At 35.9% G+C, this 27,169-nt stretch overlaps 1 protein-coding gene across 1 annotated transcript in view; it reads right to left on the reverse strand.

Moving 5' to 3' along the window:
- ADGRG6 (adhesion G protein-coupled receptor G6) overlaps positions 1–27,169 on the reverse strand; it is a 135,550-nt gene that overhangs the window by 29,866 nt on the left and 78,515 nt on the right. Inside the window, exons 7-17 of the mRNA XM_060030658.2 lie at positions 21,397–21,482; positions 18,118–18,170; positions 17,034–17,096; positions 13,477–13,619; positions 10,443–10,554; positions 9,042–9,106; positions 8,237–8,447; positions 6,762–6,933; positions 5,265–5,405; positions 2,878–2,997; positions 1,189–1,234 (exon numbers count right to left, since the gene is read on the reverse strand). Of these exons, the coding sequence (XP_059886641.1) occupies positions 1,189–1,234; positions 2,878–2,997; positions 5,265–5,405; positions 6,762–6,933; positions 8,237–8,447; positions 9,042–9,106; positions 10,443–10,554; positions 13,477–13,619; positions 17,034–17,096; positions 18,118–18,170; positions 21,397–21,482 (1,212 nt within the window). The remainder of the gene's footprint in view (positions 1–1,188; positions 1,235–2,877; positions 2,998–5,264; positions 5,406–6,761; positions 6,934–8,236; positions 8,448–9,041; positions 9,107–10,442; positions 10,555–13,476; positions 13,620–17,033; positions 17,097–18,117; positions 18,171–21,396; positions 21,483–27,169) is intronic.

A 27,169-nucleotide genomic window follows, 5' to 3' on the forward strand; every position in this document is an offset into this window, starting at 1 on the left:
TTTTACTTATTTAAGTATATTTATATAATAGATTATATGTAATATAAATATATATTGAACATAAATATATTAATATATGAATTGATATATAATTTATTTATTTTAATATATTTTTAAAGTCAACTTCCATAAAAAGAATATCCCTTTTTCAAATATGTTATATACTAACAAAGTCTCTAGAGATCAGCACAAGTTTTTTACCCCCTTGGGTCAGTCTATATCTCTGTGAAAGACATGAGAACAAAGGAGGTCAGCTTCCTTGGAAACATTGCTGTTATGTACAAAGCAGTCACGCACAGAGACAACTTACTACAAATGCCTTTAACACATCTTATCTGACTTTTACGGTATGCTATGGAATATGAACAACTCCATATATTTGAAGGGTATTTTAAGACTACAAGGGTGATATCATTTGTAAACTATGTAGCTAGTAAATTAGGATCTTCTCAAAACTGCAACTAGAAACCAAACAACAAGAAAAACTTCCCAGCTAAGACTGGAGTATCAAAAAAAAAGAGGTTTTGGGACACTGGCGCTTGTTTGATTGGGGCCACCATAATCCCACTGGGGAACCCCAAGGGAAGGTGACGCTTATAGGGCAGAGGTGGGCGGTGTTGCCACTTCCCTTCCCTTCACAGACATCTCCACACTTTCACACCTAGTGGATTACCCTTAATTCTGCCTTTTCTCTCTTGACTGTCAAATGTCATTCTGGAGGCAGTTCAATTCTTTCAAGTAACATGCATCCATTATAACCAATCCTATAGTTACAATCCCCTAATATGATTTGCCCCCATAATCTGTGGTCTGGAAGCTGGATTTGAAATTGCAGGCCTTGTGCACATCAAATACCCTCCTCAGAAGTGTCCTAGAAGAATGTGGTCAAATGTACATTGACATTCATCTAGAAGTAGCAATAAAAACGTAAGCTATAGTTTATAAATAACTGAAATCAGAGGTGGTTTGTTTAAAAGTCAAGTCTGCCTATTTCTTCTTGCAATGAAGGAAAAGTTACAGAAATTAGAATTCGCTTCCCAAGCTACCTAAACTAAATTTTGCAGCTCAGTTGCCCTCAAACTTACATTGTGACTCACTCTGATTTGGGATGGAATTAAAGGAAACGGGGGTGTCTAACAATGTTGAAAATTCAGTTGTTATTAAGACAGCCAATATTTTAAAACGTACCGTTTTTGTTCAGATCCCAGAAGGCACAGATGGGATGAGGCACAGCCTGTATTAACATAAGAACAAACATGTGAAATTGTGTTTCAAAGAAATAAAAAATCATACAATTTGAACATGGGGAAAGAGTAAAAATGCTAAGGTTTTCACAAAGAAATAGGTCATAATTAGTCACGGCAATATGACCAAAGAACGGCAGGCAGTTTAGGGGTTTGCTCTCATAGACTTCAAATGGAAATCAACTAACACTCCAGAGGAATCAGGTTACCATTTATCTGCAGATTACTAATTATGTCTCATCATAAAGTGTAATTCTCAGCATTTAGCAAGGCTCTTTACACTAAAATTTCACTTCATCTTCAAAACTCTCCTTTATGACTAGGTATGTGCCCAAAAGAACTGAAAGCAGGGACTCAAACAGATATTTGTACAACCATGCTCACAGCAGCATTACTCACAACAGCCAAAAGGTGGAAACAGCCAATCAATGAATGAATGGATAAACAAAATGTGTGTGTGTGTGAGTGTGTGTGTGTGTGTGTGTGTGTGTGTATGCAATAGAATATTACCCAGGCTTAAAAAGGAAGGAAATTCTGACACATGCTATAATATGGATGGAACTTGAAAATACCAAGTGAACTAAGCCCATCACAAAAGGACAAATACTGTATGATTCCACTTATATGAGATACCAGAGTAGTCAAATTCATGGAGACAGTAGAATGGCAGTTTCCAGGGGTTGCGGGAGGGGCGACGGGAGTTGCTGTTTCATGGGGACATAGTTTCAGTTGGGGAAGATGAATAAGTTCTGGAGATGGATGTAGTGATGGTTGCAGAACAATGTGAATGTATTTAATTCCACAGAACTATACACTTAAAAATGGTTAAAATAGTAAATTTTATGTTATGTATATTTTACCACAATAAAAATTTTTTTATAGATGAAGGAGCTGAAACAAAGGAGGCCAAAGGGTTAGAACAGGGAAGTCTCAGAGGTTTCGTGACAAAGCAGGGCTAATTCTTAGAAGACTTCAGTTCCAAGCCTTAGTCCTTATCAGCCAGCTCACTTCCCGCCTGCCTTCCTGCCTGCCTAATGGTCAAATCATGACTGGGACCCTCTATAAATCAGGGGAAAACTGTGGTTGGGCCATTTAAGACAATAAGAACCCCACATAATTTTATCAAATAAACAGATGACAGCAAGGGTAATGAAGCAAAAAAAAAAAAAAAAAAAGCACAACATTTGCCAAGTTTTTAGACAACTGCTAAGCTCCCCAAAAATGTCAACTCTCTTCTGTTTCTCCCATTTCCCTTCTGCTTTCCTAGTTTCAGTATTCTCTGGCTTTAAAAAGACAACCAAAACCTGTAATGACACAACTGTGCATCTACATCTAAGTCAGCTGAAGTAATTATATGTTGTTTCTCAAAAGGTGTGACTCTTTCCTTCACTCTTACTCTCTTTCAGATGACTGAATCCTAGACAAGACTAACTCCCCCCATCCAACCCCTGCCCTGCCGCCACTGTTCACCAGGACATTACGGCACTACCTGACTAGCTGGTCTCGCCTTTGTGGAAAACTGCCCCCTGCAAAAAAAGTACTAGTTACTTCTAATCATGTATTTTAAAAAAGGCCCCACAATTCTATCAAACAGTCTGCCTCTGTTCCATGGCTATTTGTAGCTTTTCCTTACCTGAGTCCTTGTATGTTTGATTTTAATTCGAACAGGATCCTTCAGATCCTGGATAGTAATGTTTCCAATACTGCATGCCATCACATAACTCACTAAGGTGCCTTTCTTGGTTCCTACATCCTTTTAAAGAAGAAAAAATTGTGTATTAGTCAGAAGTACACACTTTTATTTTATTTTGGTGCTCCAAAATAAGCAATCTGTCAGCACTTTTTACACTTAAGATCTTCAGTTATAGAACATCCTGTTTATAAGATCAAATTGCTAGCTTTCCTGAAAGAGCTCTGCTATTTCCCTTATTATAATAAATACATTGAGGGAACAGTATGAACCAATGCTGTAAGGCGATGTTCATAAAACTTCATTCTTCACTGTTGTGGCTGATGCCAGCCACTTAAAATCTGAAACAATGCAAACCCACAAATAATACACACTCATAAAAAGCTATGAAATCATTAGATCATTTCCCTATCCTAAAAAATAAATGAAGTTGTTTTCCTTTAGAGAAGTACCAAGGAAATATGGTGTGAAAAATAAAAATCAATTCATCTTTCATGTCCATGACAACAATCTGAGTGTTTACTAACGTAAACCTAGATGTAATTCTACCGGATTAAAGCCCCACCAGAACTTTTACCATCTCTGGCTGCACACTTGCCGGCATCTGTAGCTTCCACTTCAAAGATAAGGATGTCAGGAAATCAAATTAGTGAATCTGTGCTGCAAAATGACTGGGACCAGTAGACTGTTTCTCCAGCAAGACCATCACCACTTTCTCCTTCCCTTTGTGTTTCCTGTTGAGCCTCCTGAATTTCTCTACAACAGCTTATAACTCAGCTGTTTTGAAATAATACAGGATTCCTTAAATGCTACCTAGCTCTCAGAATCCAGAATATAGCTTTTTATTACATTTGTGTGGTCTCTCTCAATAAAGTGGCTACGGCTTGGGGATACCCAGCCTTTCCTTTAAAAATACTCTTATGCTGTTCCCTGTGTGAGGGGAGTACCATAGAACCCTTACATTTTTTTCACTCTGCCATAAATTTACTTTAAAAACCAAACATATGTTTCCTAATAATGTCGCTGATTGGGAGATGCCAAAGGAGAAAGAAATGATCGCGTGAGAAGATGAGACTCAAAATGAAACTGTGACAGATTCTTACAAAGCTAAGACTTCTCCCAACTCCTCCGGCTGGGCTCCACCTCTCCTCTCAATGGCCCCCTCTCCCCCATTCACATCATCTAACACCTACTACATTTTTCGTATTATTATTATTATTATTTTGGCTGCATTGTACAGCATGCAGGATCTTAGTTCCCCAAGCAGGGAAACCTCTGCCCCCTGCAGTGGAAGCGCAGAGTCTTAACCACTGGACGCCAGGGAAGTCCTCTTGCATTATTTTTAAAGGCGACATTGTTATAAGCCTCAGATAACTATAACAAATGCAGTTTTACGTGTTTGTAGCTATTAAATCCTTCAGAGCAATTGCATGTAATTACATTCTTAATCTGCTCAAAATTTTTATATAGCTTGTTCTTAAAGCATTTGCTGATAACATTTTAAAATTTTTGAGTTAATGACTGTAAATGATTCCATGGTCCTCCTTTTACTTCCCTGTAGCCTCCTTTGCCATTCCTCTAAACATGACGTATGGCACAAGTCTTTTAAAAACATTTCTACTGGCTTTGAAACTTGCAGTTCTCTCTTACATAAGTCACACTGTTTGATATACACAGGTATCTTCAGTTTAATAGGTAACTTTTATTGAAAGGGCTCGGTGAAACTGCTCAGAACGGGTTGTACTTTCAAAGGCAACCAGAGGTCACCAGTGTTTGCTGGCAGGGGACTTTCTAGTATCTGGAAATGATGCCAATAAAAATGATAATATGTGCTCAGCACAATGCCACCCTACTCAGGGGATGTGGGAAGGCCAAAGGTCATTTGAAATACTAATGGGAAAACTGATTAAAGCCAAGAATGCTGCTCATTATGTAAACAGTGCTTCCTGCTGAATTAAAAAAAAAAAAACTTTCCTTTGGCACACAATTTCTTTAACTCTGAAGATCTAAATTGCTGGAGAGCGTAAAATACTTAACAAAAGAAATAATAAATAATAACTCCTCCACAAATTCCATTTCTAATTGTATCATGCAAGTCTTAATCTGATTTATTTAAAAACCTTAAATGAACACATCCTATTAATAAGCATATAATTATCTAAAATAAAATATTTAAACAGTTATGTTAAAATTTTTCAGTTTTGAAAATACAGTAGATTAATTTTTCTATATCTCTTGATACATTTTCAAGAAATCTGAACTTTTATCTTTCCTTTTGAGCAATGAAACTCAATTTACGATTGAAAAATAATAATTTAATGAACTCTTACCTGGAAAAGTCCAGTTTTATTGAAGAAAGTAAACTGTGCTCTTTTAACTAATACAGAATCTTCTTCACTCAGGTTCTCAAGCAAGTTTGGAGGCAAAATTACAGAAGCCAGTGGATCCATTTGTCCACTCTCAAAATCCATCTGTCATACACACAGAGTATGTCAGTTGAGTAATCATATTTAAATTGCAGTAATAACTTTACTCCACAGGAGAGTAACTGCCAGCATCAACTTGGCCAGGACCAGGGCTCCCCTTTACCTCCGCCACAGTCACTGCCCTCAAGGCTGAATCCCTTACAGACAAAGGCCTGGATCTCATTCGCATTTTGCAAATGGGGCAAAATGGGATATGCACCGACATTAACTAAACACAAACTGAGAGATCTATAAATCAGTTGCCATTTTCAAGTATAAGAATTAGATTTACACTTAATAGATTTTAAGCTTTTCTCAAAACACACTACCAGAAAAATAACTACCAGGAAAAAGAAAAAAAAAAAAAGACGAGTTAATTTGTTTGCTGAGAATGAGTATCTTTGCATAGAGGAAGCAGCTGAAGTTTTCTGAACATTCTTGGGTACCATTTTTACTGAACCCACAGATCAGTCCAAAGAATGTTTTCCTGCAAATGGACTTGAAATGAGACGGAGGCTGACCACATTTTCACTCTTAAAATGTGAAATAGAATTACCCAAAAGAGGCTTTGGTCCAAAGTAGAAAAATAAGTTCTTCCTTATATTCAGATTTAAAAAAATATTCTATCTTGGTTTATCTCCACAGTTAAGAAGCGTTAAATGCCACTTATGTGTTCTCCCATGTCAAGGGTGATGCTTCAATCATTTCATTTGCCCACGTGGCTAACACTGTCTAGCACACAGTAGGAACTTGAAAATGATTTGCTGAAGTGTCACTTAAACATGTCAGGGAGGATCTCCATTAATCTGGCCCCAGATTTCGTGTTCAGCCTGCTTATCACTTGCCATTCCTAGCCTCTATACCATTGGTTCTCTAAGTACAATCCTCATACCAGCAGTACCAGCAATATCTGGGAACTTGTTAAAAGTGCAAATTTTGGAGATCCACTCAAGATCTACTAAATTAGAAGCTCTGGGGATGGGATCCAGCAATCTGTTTTGATAAGTCCTCCAGGTGATTATAATGTAGTTTGAGAACCACTGGCAAAGAGAATATACCATGCAGCTTCCCACCTTTGTGTCCTTAATAAATGTCTTCTGATTGAACAGCTCCCCATACCCCACTCTCAATAGGGTGGCACTCACTCATAATTTAATGCTTAGTTCCACTATCACCTCCTGTAGAGGGTAAACTGAAAGTATACCTCCTCTCTGCATCCACATGTCTTATGGTTACTACTGCTGTTAACCAAACTTCGGACTAGCCTTCCACCCCTGGAACTAAGATGTCGTTGCAGTAGCAACTAGCAGATGATCAGATTTTAATTCGTCGAATTAATTAAAGAAACCACTGGCTTATTACCTGGAAATATGATTCATTATTGCTTGGAAGACCAATGCTAAAATTTGAAATTTCATTGGTCTCTGGGGACACAGATGATACTCCAAGAGCCAAATTCCGAGTTGTGATATTCACATGCGATGTGCTATGTAGGTCAATCTTGAAGGCCAATTCATCAATTGTTTTTAAAGCTCTAAAGAAATGACAAATAATACCACTGTTAAGTGACACATTTTAGGTACTTGCACACATGTGATATCCTGCAGGACAAAATACAAACCAAATAAAATTGTCCTTAAACTTTTTCATCTTAACATGAATACCCACAACATTCCCCCAAACCACAATAACATCAGTTAAAACACTGAATCGTGGTGATAAATTCATCCTCAAGAGAAATACATGCTTTAAGGAAAAGCAACAATTAAGTCATCCTAAACAAATATTCTGTTTTTCATCTGTTTTAGCCTTTCTTTCCTCATATGAAAAATACCCTTCCTACTTCATAACTGAGTGAGAATCAAAGGAGATAACATGATAAAAGTATTTTTTGAATTGCAAGGCCCTGTAAAAAAAGTTTGTAATTGTTATGTGCATAAGGTAAGTTAGGGAATACATTTTAACAAAGACAAAATTTTCGTCAAAGAAATTTGGTTGAAAGGAAGGAAACAGAAAAAATTAAATATCTTAATACTAACACGCTAACTGATATAGTTGGATACAAACTGAATTGTGTAAAAATAGGTATATTTCACCCTGCCCTAGGCATTTTCATTTCAGAAGTATAACAGTCACAGAGGTGTGGCAGTTTTGTGTCACAGTCTGTAGGATAGTGACCTACAGCGACCAAGTTATGCCTAAAACATGTGAGCTGTTGGCTAACTGTCTCCTTTGCAAGCAAAAAGAAGTGTCATAAATTTATATATATATAATAGTTTATATTTTGAATTAACACCAGTTAACATTTTCCAGATGTAAACATTTTTCAGATGTAAAATGAAATACCAATTATGTCTTTTTTTTTTTTTTTGCGGTACGCTGGCCTCTCACTGTTGTGGCCTCTCCCGTTGCGGAGCACAGGCTCTGGACGCGCAGGCTCAGCGGCCATGGCTCACGGGCCCAGCCGCTCCGCGGCATGTGGGATCTTCCCGGACCAGGGCACGAACCCGTGTCCCCTGCATCGGCAGGCGGACTCTCAACCACTGCGCCACCAGGGAAGCCCCCAATTATGTCTTTCTGGGACTATTTATATGATCTATCCAGATCGACAATCCCAATCAATTTGTAAATTATTTTCTCAGAAAAAAAAAAACCAAAATCAAAAACAGAACTTTGAAGTTTATTCTGTGAATGATCTTGGGAAATATCAATGGATCTTCTAGAGATTTAAATTATGAAAGCTGGGCACCAAGCATTCAGATCTGTGAGAAATTGTATAACAACATGTGTATCCAATAAATTTTACTCTCCAGAAGAAAACAAACAAACAAACTTACTCAGAAGAAGACTCAAGCAAGTCTCTGTCTGGACTGGTTAAGATATTAGAAAATATATTCATTAAAGTTGAGCCAAGCGTTATATCAATGTTTTCTTCTTTATTTACAATCCTTTTGACCTGTTCTACGATGCTGGTGATATTGGCTGAGTTTAATGTCTGCCCATCACCAGTTAAATTTAAAATCTGATTGGCAACTTCATTTGCTTCACCTAAAAAATGGCAGAAGAACAACATAGAGTTTTACCTGTGTATTATGAGCATTTCCAAGAATCCAAAACATAGTATGGTATTTCACTTCATAGTAAAGCAGTAAATCAGTTTTCCTGTGTGTACCCCTTACCACAATTTTAACAGGACAACAGTATTTCGTTATACTCAGAAACTAATTTCTCTCTTTAGTAAGACACAAATGGTGCTTTTAAGCAACTTAGGTAAGTAACTCGGAGGGACCAATATTCACAAATGGTTCTAAGAGAGATACCCCCAGAATCACTAAATAAGTATATATTTGCTGCTTAAAAAAATACAGAACTATAAAACATTGATACAAATTTTAATTTATATATTCTCTTCTCCAAAATTTTATTACTATTTTTAATCTCCTACAGAATGAATAGAACAGAAAGTCAGAATGAGGCAAAATGGTATTTTCTATCTTAAGTGAGTGAAGCAATCATTTGCTTAGCTTTTAATATTATAGTGGTATCACAGAACAGAAGAACATGTTTGAAGAGGATGAAAACCGTGAAGCTCGAGGTCATCTCATTTTGCCTTTGAGAAATGAAGACAAATCTCTCACTTACTTGAGCAATTGGAGATATCAGGAGGACCCCAGTAAGCTAGAGATGTGTTGGCAGGGTCATGGTGACTATAAAACAAACAAACAAAAAAGGTATTGTAAATATTTGGCATACATGACACTATAGCTGACAAAATTGCTTAATAATAAGCTTTAGAATTTCCCTTAATATCTAGGTAAGTTTCATTTGAAGATAAGACTATAATACATTGACATAAAACTCATATTAAAAGTTCTTATTGGAAAAAAAATCAGGTGCATGCATCAGGGAGAGAAAATACTAGCAACAGCCTATTGTAACCTAGGCTACATCAGGTTACCAAGGTTAAAAGCAGAGTTGGTAACGTGGATCAAGTACTGCTTTAAGAACTTTCCAGATAAAATCTCATTTTTGATTTCACTTAACTCTGTAAAGCAGATTATAATCCACATTTTAGAGATGAAGAAATAGACTGAGCTAAATCAAGGAATTTTCCAAGGTCTCACAGCCAGGAAGAGGTAGAGCTACAATTCAAATCCATGTCCGCAGGGCTCTGAAGCCCCTTTCTTTCCTCTCCACCACGTGTCAAACCAAGCAGTGGGGGCAAAGTATTTCTATGTGGGCAGTTTCAGTGTATGAATTTCCCTGCAAGAAAACTCTAACTGAAGGAGGGTGGAGGGTGAGGAACTAGATCTGACTTGTTATTCGGCGAATCCTCTGCAGTCAACCTGTCTGAGGTTTCCGTTCAATATTTAGGAAAAATCCACACCCTAACAGTCTCCACTAGCAGACTGCCCTAACCTGGATCTTGTCTTTATTCTCTTACTGTCTCTTTCCCCTTCCAACAATAACCACTCCAAAAAGTTAAAAAGACTCAGAATGTCAGATGTATGTTATGAGGCTGTGAGTTTGTTCATCCACACATAAGGTGCTTTGCTCTAGAACCACCCTCTGGTTTCCAAATTGCTCTGTCTTTCTTTGGAGAAGCCTAAATTAGCATGTTTCTTGGAGAGAGAAAAAAAAGGCTTTTCTTGGTAACCTACCTGTCTTGTCTTTACCTCACATGGATTTCACATACACAACAGAGATTTCCGCCCTTCTTTCCAATTAATATACACTGCACGGGAACTACGGTGCAACACCTGTAACCCTGGGAAGGTAGGTTACATGGAATTTGCTGGCAAGAGTCAGGGACTTCCCAGGTGGCACAGTGGATAAGACTCCGCATTCCCAATGCATGAGGCCCAGTTTCGATCCCTGATCAGGGAACTAGATCCCACATGCATGCTGCAACTAAGAGTTCGCATGCCGCAACTAAGGAGGCTGCCTGCCGCATCTAAGGAGCCCACCTGCTGCAACTAAGACAAGGCACAACCAAATAAATAAATAAACTAAATAAATATTAAAAAAAAAAGAAAGTATTACCATGTCCGTGAAGCATAGAAGCCCGGCTTCCCTGGACAGGGAGCATTGTATACAGAAGGTTGGATGGCTGGCCATTTATAGCCTTTGGGGTCCTCATCATCATGACATATACCTATGTGAAAATACGAGAAATATTAACCTATTTTTTGAAATTAGAGGTGCAAGATGAGAACAAGACAACAATGTTGGTAATTAGGTATTTATTCCATGCAATACTAAACTACTAGGTTTTTATGTTCAGAATTTGTAAAAGTTTAGAAGTTATGAAAAATAAATGTTAACTACATTTCATATTTTAAATTACGTGTTACAAAACTATCAAATAAAAAAACACACTTATGCAAGTATAAACATGAAACTTATAATATCATTCTAATGTAAATCATTAGTAGATAAAATTAGTAAAACAGAGGTTTATTAAAAAAAAAAACACACTACATAAAATGAAAACTGTCCTGAAAAATTCAAAATGTAATTTAATCTTTTTCAAAGGGGAAAGCCTATAAAACAGTGCCTCAATAGTGTTGTCACTGAGTTGCCAGCATATTTTATGGAAACATTTTCTAGCTGCTCTGAAAGCATATTTCACCTGGAAGTTTGCTGGGGGAATGACAAGAAGACACCTGTAGGCCACACATTGTACACACATGCCTTCATCTTCAAATCATCCCACCTGTTGTTTGAAAACTCTCCAGGCGAGTTTTATGACATAAATCACTCAGATTTTACACTTAAAAAATATCAAAATAAAAGCACTATATCAACAGCAACAACAAAATCTCGTATTTCAGTACTGAAAAATAGTAAGTTACACTAAGACTACTGGCAACCAGTATTGTAGTCACCAACTGAACATTTAAATAACTTTCCCATTTATATTCTGAGTTTTTTTTCCAATTGGTGGAAATTTTTCTTCATAGACCCACTTGCAGAAGAACAATAAAGTAGAGGATTTAAATTAAGTGGTATAAATTACTTGTCTAAGTAATTCCTCAGCCTCTGAGGACAGAGATAAGGTTGGTCCTCATGAGGCTCCTTTGCCACATACAAACTACCATTCATCAAGCTCCTTCTCTGTGGAGACCCTTATGTGTGAAAGGGCAGCGTTTAGACTTTGCTCATCCCCAAGAAGCTCTGTTTATTAAATAAGCAAGCATTTTCCCACAGAGGCTCAGAAACTGCTGTTGTTGATGACGATAATGATGATTTGCATTCTTTAACCTCAACGAGTTCCTTATACATCCATCCCTCAGTATTCTCGAGGGACTGGTTCCAGGAAACACCCCCCTCAACACACACACACACACACACACACACACAAGATAACAAAATCCGAGGAAACTCATGTCTCTTGTGTAAAATGGTGTAATATTTGCAATAACCTATGCACATTCTCCTGTATACTTTAAATCATCACTAGAGTACTTATAATAACAAATACTGTGTAAAAGCTATGTAAATAGTTTTAAATATAATGTATATTTCAAGTTTTGATTTCTGGAACTTTCTGAATTTTTTCCCCCAAATATTTATTTATTTATTTTTTTGTGGTACTCAGGCCTCTCACTGTTGTGGTCTCTCCCGTTGCAAAGCACAGGCTCCAGACGCGCAGGCTCAGCGGCCATGGCTCACGGGCCTAACCGCTCCACAGCATGTGGGATCTTCCCGGACCAGGGCACGAACCCGTGTCCCCTGCATCGGCAGGCGGACTCTCAACCACTGCACCACCAGGGAAACCCCCCCAAATATTTTTGATCCAAGGTTGGTTGAATCTACAGATGCAGAACCCGTGGAAATGGGGGGCTGACTGTAACTGTGTATGTTGACAAATTAGAGATGGGTGGTTTCTCACAGAAGCAAAGATGCCTGCTTCTTTATTACATTGTGATTCTGGCCTCAGCCATAATCCTGCTCTTAGAGGCTGAGGAATAGCTGCTTCCCCCACTTCAACCTCCTGCATGTGTGTATAAGGAAATGTGTCAAAGTTTCCCTTTCTTTTGAGCTCTACTAATATACCTAATCAACTGTCATCATAACATTAGAATGATAACGTTATTTTTTGTTATCCATATTTTGATCATTTACTTTTCTAAAATATGCCCATCAAGCCTCATTTGTTTATTTATTCAGGTATTTAAGGGTTGGGGGATATGCTGGTTGCTGGGGGGAGGTAGGAAGTGAGGGTGTTAGAAAAATAAGATGTGTTCTCAAGCCAGGGGAAATTCCTGTTTAAAGAAAATGTATGAAGCTGTGGACAGCTTGAAGTGGAGTCTCCAAGACAGTGATATCTATTCGTACATGATGATGTCAGAAAAGGCTTCATAGAAGAGGTGACTTTGGACTGTCCTTAATACTATATAGTTGATCATCAGGTGGGCAGTGAGAGGAGAGGACAGAAGTGTGGGCAAAGACAGAGAAAAGAGCACTGCACGTTTGGGGAGGTGCTCGAAGCACCACACCTGTGGCTGGAGTTTAGGATGTGAATGGCATCCAGGTGAGAACTGAATCTAAGTCCAGGATAACTCCCAGATTTCTGGCCTATTCCAGCAAAGACGGTGGTATCTTTAATGGAGACAGAGAACATAAGAGAAGAGGATGTTTTATAACACGAAATAGTCTTTTATAAGATTTACCTCATTAGAGATCCCAAATGCACACACACACACACACACACACACACACACACACATACACACACACACACTTTATTCCTAAACTTGAAGCCAATTCTGCTCAAGGTTATCTTGGCATTTTGCTCATATTCTTAGTATTTTCATAAGGTTCCTAAAATAGGGTATAAACTTTCATCTGCCTCTTTCATTCCCTTGGATTCACAGGTATCAAGGTACTACCTTTTATGCTAACCTTGTCACCCATTTGTTAACAATGTCACCAATAGGATGAATTTCATCATCAGAAAAAAAAGCTTTAAATAAGCAAACACACAAAGGAGGAATATTTTTGTTGTTGTTTCAATTAAACCTGGATAGTAGTCACATAAAACACATATTATAAAAATATTAAAGGCACTTACCCAGTTGCCTCACGTTCACTCTGTGTAGCCTCAAGCCCTCATCCAGGGACTCATTATTTCTTAAGAGCTTCTGCTGAATGGTTCTTCCTTCTAAATCAGGATTGTTGGTAGCATTGTAAACTAGAAGGGCCAAAATCACCAACCTAGGAAAACAATTCCGATAGAATTGTTGGTGGTGCTATTGACCAGTTGGTTGTTTTTTGGGTGGAAAAATAGAACATTTGGATATGGTAGTAAGAGGGTGACCATAAAGTGCTGAGACTGAAGAAATATGCCAAGGCACTCAAAGACTTCTGCCACTGCACAAATTATAATGTTAAAAAAATCTCAATATGAATAGATTTTATAAGATACTGCCTGTATCATCTACCATATCACCCCATTTCTTTTGAGAAATTCTTTTAAGTAATGTTTTACAGCATACATGCAAGAAAGGCCATATTTGTGGTTAATTCCACATTGTTTCTTTAAAGCAAAAAATAAAGTTTTTCAAGAAAAATTAGAATTTCAACTAATCTGACTAAACTTTTAACTTTTGAAATTATTAAGTGTTATTGTTTACAAATACATTACAATTTCTCCAGAATTGTGATAAATGATTTTCTATCTCCATGAAGTATTTACTAGTACTTTGTACACTGAAAAGTTACAAAATAAGTACTTGAAATTCACTCAGTGATTGGTCAGCATATCACTGAAGAAGTTTATAGACTGCCTGACCCTGCATGTCTTTAAAAAGAAAATATCTCTATGGGAAGCAGAGACATACCCTAAAAGCCCCACCAAAACTTTGGTTCTACTATTTGAAGTAATATAATTTTCTCTTCTATTGTAATCACAGCTGTGGTCAAGAGCAGAAATCAAAAGATGCCCAAGTGAACTCAGTAGAACTGTGTTACTATAAAGTCCTCAGTGGAGAGGCAGTAGCATATTTTATTTATGAAATTCTGTGGGTATCAGTATAAATGAAATAGAGTATTCACATATTTGTGATGCTTAAAAAAAGAAAAATAAGTGAAATATTTGCTATTCAAGGTTAGGTGAAATTTAAAAGTGGCCCTATTTTTTCCCTAACTATCTGTGCTAATCTCAAGGACAACATACTTCACAATTCTCATAATTCACTCTGAAAAGCTATTTATCTCTAAAATCATTTACTGCTTAATGTTCATATATGAGTCATATTTTAGGATGAGACAAACATAGGTGTGAAATATAAGCTGAATTGTGATAGCTTAATAATTTGTTTAACGGCCTATTTAAAAAAAGTATCCCTTGATTAAATTATTGTTGGAAACTAACCTTTGCCACTCCAGTAACTGAGAACTTATAGTTGGGAATATGACCTTTCACTTCCTTTGAATATTGAGAACACAGTACAATGTGGATGGTACTGACCCAAATTCAGCAATTCAAGAACGACCGTGCGTTTTCACAGGTCTTATCTGTGTTGCTTTCTTCTCTCATCCTGGAAACTGAAACTATTTTATGGTTCTGTAAAGTCCAGTTCTATCTGTTGTTACTATCAATTGTTCTTTATTTGAATAAACCAGTCTCTGCAGCTTTGGTTTCCTGTCTGCCTAGGTAATAGAGTATGATAGCATTATCTAAAGCTAGGGTCTGTGTTAAGTGTAACAATCTGATTGAAAGAAAAGGTTGGGAAAAAAGCGTGTGTGAAGACTAGTAGATTGTTGTTTGGACAAAAACTATGAGAGACTATAAAAGTTCATCCATGAACATAAAAGAAACAGCAAGCAGAAAGAAAGAAATGGAGGTAAAGCCAGTAAGAACAAATTTTAAAGCAATGCCGGAGTTCATACCAAAGAAAAACAAAATGTGTGGATTTTCCCATATACATTGTCTAAGTTCATTCTCCCTATAATTTTCTGTAAAATTACCCATTGGTTTGACAGACAGGAAACTGAGATTCCATGAACTTAAATGCTTTTTGAACAAGAGTTTCTAAGGTGCTGACATATATTCACGATGGCTGATTTTAGTATTGTCAGGCAGTAGAGGAGTCACTTCAAGTGGGACTGCAGCATGGCAGCACAAAGTCAAAAATCCCGGCTTTTCATATTGGTTGATTGATCTTGGGCAATTCACTGGGTCTTAGTTTTGTCACTGGTTGAAAGGGCAGGATGCTACCTGCCTTATCTATGTCAGGGAGTAATTGGGAGAGGGAATCCAATGAGCCAGTGAATGTGACAGTGCTTGGAATCATAAAGTGCTGTGCAAATGTAAGGAGACACTGCGATGAAGCTTACAATGAGGATGAGGATGATGATTATGCTTCCAAGAAGCATTGGTTTAATATATTTATACTTCTGAGAAATATGCTATTTGGCTCTTCTTATAAAATTGCACTGTTAGAATCTGAGTTGGAGCCCTCTGCAGAGGGTATACCATTGGAGATACCCTGAACTAGGGCTGCCACAACTGCAAGACAAAGTGTCCAGCAAAGCGATCCAGATAATTGCTGGATCCATTATTCAAGGCTCAATATGATCTAGCAGTAAGGTTTGGAAAAAAGAAATTATTTGCCTAAATAGAGGAGAAAAGTCCTGTTACCATCAAGAATACAGTGTTAAAATACATTAAATACATTATTTGTTCTTTAGATCACAAAGGAAAAGGAACAATTCCAGAAAATAAAAAACAACTTTCCCTAACCAGGTGGCCCAATCCAGTCTGTTGAATACTTACAGAAATAAGTTTGAAATATAATCTTAAAGACGTGTTTTTCTAATGCCGAATAGAAAAAGAAAAAAAATAAGAAAACTCTCTAGTCAACTCTCATATGAAATTTTATTACTAGCTTCTCATAGTAAGAATGTATCACCTGAAAAGAGATGTATTCCATCATTATAGTTGTAAATACATAATATTAATTCAGTCAATTGAAACTGAGTAAGAGATGTGAACTTTTGCTTTTCAACTAATATTTTTATTCTGTGGAGATGCAATATATCACCTGAACACAACTACATTTATTTCATGTAGGAGTTTACATTATTTTTTAAGAACAGTTGGCCTTTAAATGCCAACTATTACATACGGTGAACATATCCATTAAATTACCTGCCTGCATAAGTCATGACCTTGATATAAATTTAAAAATGAAGACTTCAGAAAATTAGCCGATGGCTTTGAATGTTGAAAATATTTCAGCATCTATCACCCATATTATTAGATGCTATTGTACATAAGTACCTTACTTGAAATAACACTATAATTATTTTCTTTCTTTGAAGGTCTCTGAAATTTCAAATAAGAGGTAATTGGTTATCATAAACTGGAAATACTAAAACTAACAAATGTTCTACTTCTGAATTATTTTTTATCAGATGTACATTTCTACCCAGTCTGCTATATTACCGTTTTAACTACAGGAAAAAAAAAGAAGACTGTCCACTAGAGATAAAGACATAATTTAAATGTGCCACTGGATTGAAATGTTTCTCTCCTACTGCACTGATTTCATTTCTCTACCAGACAGTCAAAGCAGAGAGCAAGAGAAAGATGTTACATTTTCTGCAAGACGTTGCCAGCGTTACCTTTGATCATTCACAATGCTTCTCCTCACTTTAATCTTGTCCTCTCCAGTGCTCAGGTGAAAACTAAAAATACAAATAAGTACATTCATTATCAGCTTCATCTGCTGTACGATCAACAACAAAATTTGAGGACGTGAGAGAAAGAGGCAGAAAGGACATTCTAAGTCAGTGTTTGCAAATGTGTGTTCTGAGGTCCTAGTTCTTTCATATGCCTGAGACGAAACAGCTCCATGGTCAAATAAAGCTTGACAGCTACGTGCCTTCTCTCTCTCTCTCTAAGATTCATGATGCATATCAGTACACGAAAGAACCTGAGATGCTTGGATATACAGAAACTTGCTTCAGTTTGTTTAATAATTTAGCTCCTGAACTAATTTGACTTTTTGATCCCTTTTTCTGTGTTATTACATCTCTTAGGTTCACAGAAAACATGTTTAGGGTTCATCAAATACACTTTAGAAACTAATTTAAGTATAAAACTGTAAAAACAAGGTGCAGAGGAAGACAGGTGAATGACAATATCTGCTAGAGATTCAGTGGAGTGTTTAAATAGAAGATTAGTGAAAGATAATTTTGAAAGGCCAAGTTGCAATCAGACTGTAGATGTCTTATCTTGCAGAAAAATCGTCTCCAAACTGGGGTGCATGCAACCCAGGGGGTGCTCTAGATGATCTACTGGGGTATGAGAAGCAAGTAACAGAACTTCCATTTATATTTATTTATCCTCTCAGTTTATGATACATTATAACATAATATATTGGTTAAGTAATATACACACATGCATATATACAATTTATTTAAAATCACAAATATATTTTGGAAGTACAAACTACATTTTAAAAAATGATTGGGATCTACAATCAAAATTTTTAAAACCATTGCTGCATCATTGAAGCTTTTTGTGCAAAGAAATGATATAATATAGAGTTCTTTTAGAAAGATTATGAATATGGTGTGTGTGTATGTCTGTACTTACATGTATGTGTGTGCAGGAATAACCAGAGAGAGAGGGGGAGAGAGAGAGGGAGACAGAAGTATTAAATTAGACACTACTTTTTATTTCTCAATTTATTCTGTCATTTACCTGATATTAACCACATAAACAGTATAGTTCCAATTCTGGAAGGTTGAATTGAGCTGAAAATACAATAGAAAAGGATAAGTTTGAGTAATACTTTTAAATAATTTTTTAAAAAACTTAAATCCAGTTTCTTCTCTCCCATAAAGTGTTACTGAAATAAGACCCTGGGAAAATTCCGAAGAGCTAGAGCAGTGAAAGAAAGTACAGATAACAGTTACTAGATCACTGTATGCCAAGAACCTTACAAATGTTATTTCCTTCATTCTCACAACAACTAATGAGATAGGTATTATCTGCACTGTCCTCCCACCCACTACACAAAGAAACTGAGCTTCACAGACACGAAATAACTTGACCAAGCTGCAACTAAGAAGTAGCAGATCCCAGATTGGAACCCAAGTCTTGTCTGTCTGCAAACACTATACGTTTGTCTCCAGCCCCTATTATAAAGGGCTTTCTCTGTAATGGGCCTTCAAATTAGCTGTAACACTGAAAACTTAGCTGCAATAGGGTACACAGGGAAGATGAGCACAATACACACCTTCCATACTCTTCATTCAACAATCACTGAAATGCATTAACATGTTTTTCTAGCAATTACCATGTCAGAAGAATATTAGTAGTAAGAAAAATTATAAGTTAACAATATAAACCTTTAAAAAAACAAAAAAGTTCAACATTATGGGGAACTGTGTTATAATTGTTATGTGGTCATTTAAAAATTTTTATGGGTCTCAGCACCAGACTTTTTAATGAAGCAATGGATTCCTCTCAGTATAAATAAAAACCTCCCATATGCATTGTCTAACACAATCACAGACCACCATTTCTTTACTGACACTAAATTCTCTTACTTATATATCTCCTCCAAAGAGTTTTTTAGGTCTTGTTTCATACACACGTTTAGCCTTCCTTGTAAGCATTTTTAAAATGAATGTAAATTCTAGGAAATTCTGGCAAGAAGTATTAAATTATTTTTAAATTATAAATAGTAATAATATGAAACAGTATGAAATAGTAATAATATGAAACAATAATATGAAATAGTAATAATATGAAATATATTTTCCTGTTTCCAAATACCTGCTCTGGTATCTTACACCTTAAGGGAAAAGTGTCCATTAAAGTTTAGCTTCAGATAAAAATGATGTTATGTTGAAAACCATGCATGAAATAAATATAAATGTAAAATTATACCTTGTCTAAAGCACAAACTTTCCAATGAATGCTAATTTACAGAATTAATAATATTAGAAGTGGTTCCTTTGAGAATAAAAATAAAGAATTTTATATTTTGACTAACACAGCATTGTAAATCAACTATACTTCAATAAAATAAATTTAAAAAATAGAAGTTTTATCTTTTGAAAACATTCTGACTTTAAAAAAGCAGAGAGAAGAATGCTGGAAAGAAAACAAGATGCAAGATTATACTCATTCAGTAAAGCCCTTTCTTGCCTTTAAAAATAAGACTGTTTTCCTACCATTCTTCAAATATCTATCTATATCAATATCTATCTACATATAAACATATATATGTATGTATAAAGTATTATCACCACTACCTCTTATTGTATGGTTTAACTTTCTTTTCCTACCAAGGACACACTTATTAGACAGCTACCATGTACGAAAACCCATTTTTCTTACTTCAGAATGTATACCCAAATGACAAATGACTTTTTTCACAAAAATTGTCTGAACCTGTAGTAGTACATAAAAACAGTACATGGTCTCACAGTATGCTGTAGATAGGAAATAAAATAATAGAAAAAATAGAAACCTATGGAAAGTTAAATTTTTGATATTATTATAGAGAAGAAGAAAATTTTTTTAACCCTTAGGCTGTATTTGTAAGAAAAATAAGAAAATAAAATGCTTAGGGTTTTTTTAACTGGAAATTACCAAAATTTTAACCAATAGAATGCTGGTTAAATAAATTATAACCCAAATATCCATCAGCAGAAAACTTGTTAAATAAATGACTATAGAGCCACATAATGGAATATTGTACCCTGTTTTTTTAAAAAACGATAAGGACGGTCTCTGTGTACTGATACTGCAAATCTGGCAATAACAAAAATAAGTACAGTGTGGAATGGTGTGTGCAATATGCTACTTTTAATATAAAAAGGAAAAAAAAAGGATGTATAGTCATTTTCTTTTACAGTCACAAACAAATTCTTGAAAAACCCAAGAAAAACTAACAGTGATTTCTATGCAGACAGGTTGGCCTCCAGGCAGATGAGTGTCAAGGATGGTGAAAGATATTCATGATATATCTTTTTATATTTAGTGGTTTTTGAATCAAACACTCAATTAAATAAAAAAATAAGAAATGTATTTTTAAAAACAGTGCTGAACAAATGAATGAATTCACTGCTTGTTCCAGCCAACACCTGAAGATAGGGCCCATCTCCCAGTCTCTGTGGGAGGATAGGAGCCTAACTTCGATAGGCACCAGTTAGCAACCCCAGAAGGGCTTCTTATGGACCAACCACCCCTCCCACTTTTTTGTAATTTTTCACTTTCCTGACTCTGTTCAAGTCCCTACCATTCCTCCTCCCTCCACCCTCACTGTTCCTTTAAAACCCCCAGTCACCTCTGCACAAATCAGAATAGGGCTCAGCACGTTCTCCTACTGTCAGTGGTTACTGAATAAAACCTGCTTTCACTGCTTTAAAAAAAACAGAACAGGGCTTCCCTGGTGGCGCAGTGGTTGAGAGTCCGCCTGCCGATGCAGGGGACACAGGTTCGTGCCCCAGTCCGGGAAGATCCCACATGCCACGGAGCGGCTGGGCCTGTGAGCCATGGCCGCTGAACCTGTGCGTCCGGAGCCAGGCTGGGCCTGTGAGCCATGGCCGCTGAACCTGTGCGTCCGGAGCCTGTCCTCCGCAACGGGAGAGGCCACAACAGAGAGAGGCCCGCACACCGCAAAATAAAATAAAATAAAAAATAAATAAATAAAACAGAACAAAAACAAAGTGCTGAAAATGTATGGATATAACAGTAAATAAACATACCTCTCAAAACACTTTTCCATTTGTGAGGCACCTTTCTTATTTGACATAATAGTCTATTAGGCTCTTTCTTGTCATTCAAATGTATCTCTCTTTCTATTCAAAAGTGCAATATCTCACTTACATATCTATACATACATTTATAATGAATAGTATCTATGTTTCAGTATGATCTGTGGATTCAGTTAGACAGTAGAGTCTTTTCCAGATTTCCAGAGATTAAAGTCTTAAAGCCAATAAAGAAATTTTACAATTCACTTACCCATTCAGCCACCTTGCTCTGTACTTTTACCTCGGGGTGATGAAGGATGTTTTGAATCTCTATGAAAATTCTATAAATAATTCCATCTGTCCATTGGAAATAAGATTTAGTCCATTAATTATATTTTACAGTCATATACTTATCAACTTACACTTACAAGGACATGATTTCATACAACTTAAAAGAAACGCCTTCTACATAGGTACAGAAAATTTACAAGATATTTTAACTTCATTCTCATTGACCTTCACAACTTTTTAGAAATAGTTATCATTTAGTTTACTCTTATGAAGTCATTGCTTCTAAATTATCACCTGCCTATGTTTCTTCATATTTTTTAATTCTATAGAATTCTATCTCCTGTATGTAAAATGGTGATTTTTCAGGTACAATTTGATTTGTTGTAACAAAAAATTATCCCTTTTTTCTATATTACGAAGAATGATAGTTTGGAATGTGAAAACTTGAGTAAGATGATGGGCAGAACTTAATTTGGAAAAGAACAGGCATCACATATTTTTGGCCCACAGTCCCTTATCCTCTCTGTCCTCTTTCCCCTCTTCACTAAAGCAATTACTTCCATTAAGTTATTGGGTTGTATTTCACCAGATTTTTTATCCAAATTCTATAAATGTCGTCATTTGTATCAAGTAAAGGGGGAAAAAAGAAAGAATATTTGCAGATGGAATTTTAACTGGACTCACTTGCTTTTAAAAGAAAATCCTATGTCAGAAGGAGGTTCAGGTTTTTTTTGGGGGGGTGGCAGGGTGCAATCTTTAAAGTAGTCTGCCATATATATATATTTTAAAAATGAAAATCAAACTGACCAGCCAGGGTTTGCTAAATCTCTCTCTATGTGTGTTATAGGGTACCTTACTAAAAGTAGCTAATGAGAAAAAAAATCTTTTTAAAAATGGTAGGTTATATACAGAAAAAAATATTGATTCTTCATTATTGTCAATCAATCATCTACCTTCATGCCTACAAACATGAGAAAAATATGCATAGAAAATGTAAAAGTATATAATTAAAACAATGGGAAATAGATTTAATGAAGATTTGGGGGAGGCAGTAGATAAAAGTACAAAAGTATGCCTCTGGGAACTCCCAAATCTACCAAAATGCAAATTCCAGTCATACTCCTAAAAGAATGTTTTTCCACTACAGGGGTCAGAAACTCATGCTAAAATAAATTGCCGCTCCCAGGTATAATAATATAAATCTATGAAATTGGTACAAGTCCAAGGATATTTAGTTTAATTTATGCATACTATTATTCCAGCTTCTAAAACTCTTCAGGTATTTTAATGATCCTGACCTCAGGGTCCTTTAAAAAATATTCTGAATGAAAAATAATTCCAGGAGTATATTTAAAATAAATGATAATAATTCAGACCAAAAAACAAAAAAAACACCTTTTTACACTGTAGCTCTCATCATATCAAACCATGGACATTCTGAATGAACGAGAGGAAATTCAAGTTGCAGAAGTCCAGGATTCTATATTGATGTCAGGATCTGAGGGCTATTTTGGGCATGTTCCCGGGTGCCAATAAAGTAAGTGACAAGCTACCACTAGATGGAGACCTAAAGCATGTGTTTATGTTAGGAGCTGTATTCCTTCCCTCTCAGGAGAATCCTGCAAAATACTAAAAATCAGTATTTTTAATCATTCACATTTCTGAAATTTTATGGAAGCATCCAAACGCTTAAGATGTTTTTCTTTAAATTTAAAATATTTCCACACTTTTTTCCCAATTCAGTTTTTATAAATAAGAAAGACATTACATATCAGAGTCAGCCTAAATCAGTTTATAAATATATGACTCTCTCTAGAGTCACACTGCTTATGCTAAATAAAATATGTGAATACACCAGAGAACCTACTCCTAAGTGTTAGAGATTCTCCGGTTCTGTGGATCGTTTTCCAGTAGTCTCTCTTCAGAAGCCTCAGAATGAGGTATATATATATATTTATATATATATATATATTTAGCAAAAATTATTCAATAGTGTCTACTGGTTACACTTATTTAAACTTTTTGGATAACGTAGTCAACAAGTAATCCTAGGAAATGTCCAAGAATGAACTGTCAAAGCAAGATAAAATGTCCACTGGAGGGGACATTTTGGACCGCAGTGAAATAATTCTCTCAAGCATTGACATTACAGAGAACGCACAACTAAGATACACTGATGCAGGCTTTTCCCTGTCCTCCTGGTAGTCAAGTTGCCTTCTCCTATAGATGTAACAACTCACATTGTGTCTCAGTAGAAAAGCTATTCACAAATCTTCATATGTTCCAGACACTTCAAAAGATGTATTGTCCTAATAATGACATCCAAGCCTGAAGAATTTGTGATAGACTTTTTTCCAATTAGATAACTCGTCCAGCCTCACAAAACTTCAAAGTAGAAACCATTGCTTGCCATAACAGATGTGGTATCAAAACATGTTCCTGTCTGTAGATCTTTCTCCAATTATCTTTCCCCTTTTTTATCTTCTTAACACTCTCCTGAGAGTTTCTTAAAAGATATAGAAATGACAGACACTACTTCATTCTCCATTCAAGGGTATGAAATATAGGTTTGAAAAGGTAGGCTTTAAAATATACATTTGAAAAGATAAATGTTAAAGTATAAACCAAATGTTATTTTAGATTCAAGATTATTTCTTTGAACTGGTGATGTGGCAATTATAGTATGACAGTGGCATTTATAATATGACTGGAGTCCTGTTCATCCTACACACATGATTTCTTTAAGATCCTTGGCCTATAAAGCTAGATTGATTGTTGGGTACACACAAATATCCTGAGAGTGAATTTTTTTGAGTAGTCAAACGTATGGGAGGAACTAGAAGCAATGATACAATTTGCACTTGTAAGTTAGGTTTTTAGAACAATAATAAGGACTAACAAAGTTAGTTCCTTACTTGGATGGCTTGTGCTAACCTCACAGAAGTCTAATATTCAGCAGCAGGACAGTGATGTTTCAAGCATAGAACATATGATTTGGAATGGAAACAATGATTAGTCCAAGAGCTTTTCTTGGGAATGTAATGCAGAAGGCACTAAGGTTATTTGTAGGAATACCTAGATTATCTCTCATATACTGAAATATGTGTTTATGAAAAGTAGCTTAGAAGATAAGATTTTCTTAGTATATAATCTGAAGTATCAGATAAAAATCCTATTGAAAAATAACAAAAAGAACTTTACACAGGGGGATAGGAACATTTTACAAAAGCCAGGAAGATAAATTTGATTGCTATACTGAAAAAATATGTCTGATTGCCAAACAATCTCAATCCCTCTCCCTCTGACACCAGCATATCATGATTGACAAACTCAGTAAATCTCTTTAATAGTCCAGAGTTTAAAGGACTAGATAAGGTAGATAACAGATTTGATAGCTGTATATCTTTCTTACAGTGAACAAAACAGGGTTCCCTAATATATCAGATCGTAGGCCTGAGAATGTTTATTACATCAGTTTCCCAAGGAGTAAGAAAAATATATTTGAAACTGTTGACAGTATGTGAATAAGCTTAGGTAGTCTAGGACATGACACTAAATCCCATTTATTCACAAGGTAAACAAGTAATTCTCTTTTCAATTATTTCAAATTTGACTATACCAAAGAAAAAACATCTTAATTACAGTGTGTCTCTAACCCTTTGTTACCCTCTCTTTTTAAAAAGATAATGAAGGCTTTAGGTGCTGAGATGTGAGAAGGCAATAGGATATAGAGAGAATTCAACAGCATTGTTTTCATTACATTTATTTTCACTTTTCACTTCTATTTTAAAACAAGTAGTACTGGTTTCATTTTACAACAGTGATATTAATTTATTTATATGAATATAAATGTTTAAGTAAAAAAGTGAGTCAATTTAGGGGGAAAAACTATTAAATAAATAGTAGAGGTGGTTCAAGGATGTGGTAAAATTGTTCAGATGGTACATCAATTTGAGTACACCATTCTGAGACTTGCTACTACATGACTTTCAAATATTTTTAAATATTTTTAAGTGCTAGGATTACATTTTTATCAAGAATGATCTGAATTAGATTTTTTTTCTTTAAAGTGGCTAAGTCAAACCATTTTAACTGATTCTAACATTTGCTTGCTTTGTTGAAACTCCAGTGAAGGTTATGACGCAGAGAGAGATGGACTGAACAAGGCTCTCTTCAAGAATGTCAGAAATGACATGATTGAGTGAATACAGCTCCACTCCACCAAGTCAAGGACTCTGAAGCATCATGTAAACGTTCTTGGGCAGCAGAGGATGTGCCAGTCCTAGAGGGAGAATGCCACAGAGGCTCTTTGTATGTTCATACAAAGGGTGAAATACTTAGTCAGAATTATAATATTCCCATCTACTGGCTGGGGCCCATGTGAAATATGCACTGGAAATTTCAGCTGCTGTTGCTTTCTTGGGGATTGTTGGAATTTTTGCTCCATCATAAATCTCCTTGGTGTAACTACCAGAATAACCATGAACACTTCCCTGAATCGATGTCTTTATATCCCTAATGAAATTTATATCTACGTTTCATGTAAAATATTCCGTACTTCCAATTTAAATGTCCTTGAATGTACAGGAAGTTGATGTAACCCCCAAAGCCAAAAGAAAAAATGAACTATGTGGGTTTCTTTTCTCTGGGTTTTGGTCCCTGGTGATATATTACAGATGTCTTGGCCTTGCAAGTTAAATGATTGGGGTTGAGAAAATTCCTTTGTTTCTTTTTTTTAATTTATTTAATTTATTTATTTTTGGCTGCTTTGGGTCTTCATTGCTGCCTGTGGGCTTTCTCCAGTTGCAGCGAGTGGGGGTTACTCTTTGCTGTGGTGTGTGGGCTTCTCATTGTGGTGGCTTCTCTTGTTGTGGAGCACAGGCTCTAGGGACATGGGCTTTAGTAATTGTGGCACTCAGGCTCAGTAGTTGTGGCTCGCGGGCCCTAGAGTGCAGGTTCTGTAGCTGTGGCACACAGGCTTAGTTGCTCCGCGACTTGTGGGATCTTTCCGGACCCGGGCTCGAACCCGTGTCCCCTGCATTGGCAGGTGGATTCTTAACCACTGCACCACCAGGGAAGCCCCCTCCTTTGTTTCTAATACCTCATATTTGAGAATACTACTGTGTTTGAAGCAATGGTGTGGTCACCTGATTGGAATTTCTCTTTTTTAGAAGAAACTGAAATCACTTACACTGAATTACCAGAAGGCTATGCGTTATAGTTAATATAGGTAGCAGATTAAATAATAACTCAATTCACCTGGCATTTCTCCAGTTCATTCCTTATCTTATGTGACTGCTATATTTGCAAGTTACAAATAATATAAACAAAAACATGTATATAGAGAGGGAAAAAACAGAAGGTATTGGCAGTTACTTGAAGTTTTGTCAGTCGAAAATTGATTTATGATTTAATTGATATACAATCACATTCTAACCATTATTCTTCAACAAATAAAAACAGAGAGCAAAGTATTACCATATAAAAATAATTTAACTGTCACAAATGTTTGAACATAAAGTTGGCCTTAGTGAGAAATTAAATTACTAAAATTATTTAGCTTTTTGAGATTATAAAATGCTTTAAAAACTAGTTTCCTTAGAGAATAATCTGACAGAATATGATGAATATTTTTCTTCTCAGATCTCTAGTATAATGCAAATTAATTCCTTTAATTTAATGCCTTTCTCTTAAAGCTTCCTTTGAAAGAAATTTTAGCTAAAAGTGCAGAAGCGTGGCACTAGAAATGTACT

The sequence above is a fragment of the Delphinus delphis genome, chromosome 14, assembly GCF_949987515.2.
Source record: "Delphinus delphis chromosome 14, mDelDel1.2, whole genome shotgun sequence".
Lineage (NCBI taxonomy): Eukaryota > Metazoa > Chordata > Mammalia > Artiodactyla > Delphinidae > Delphinus > Delphinus delphis.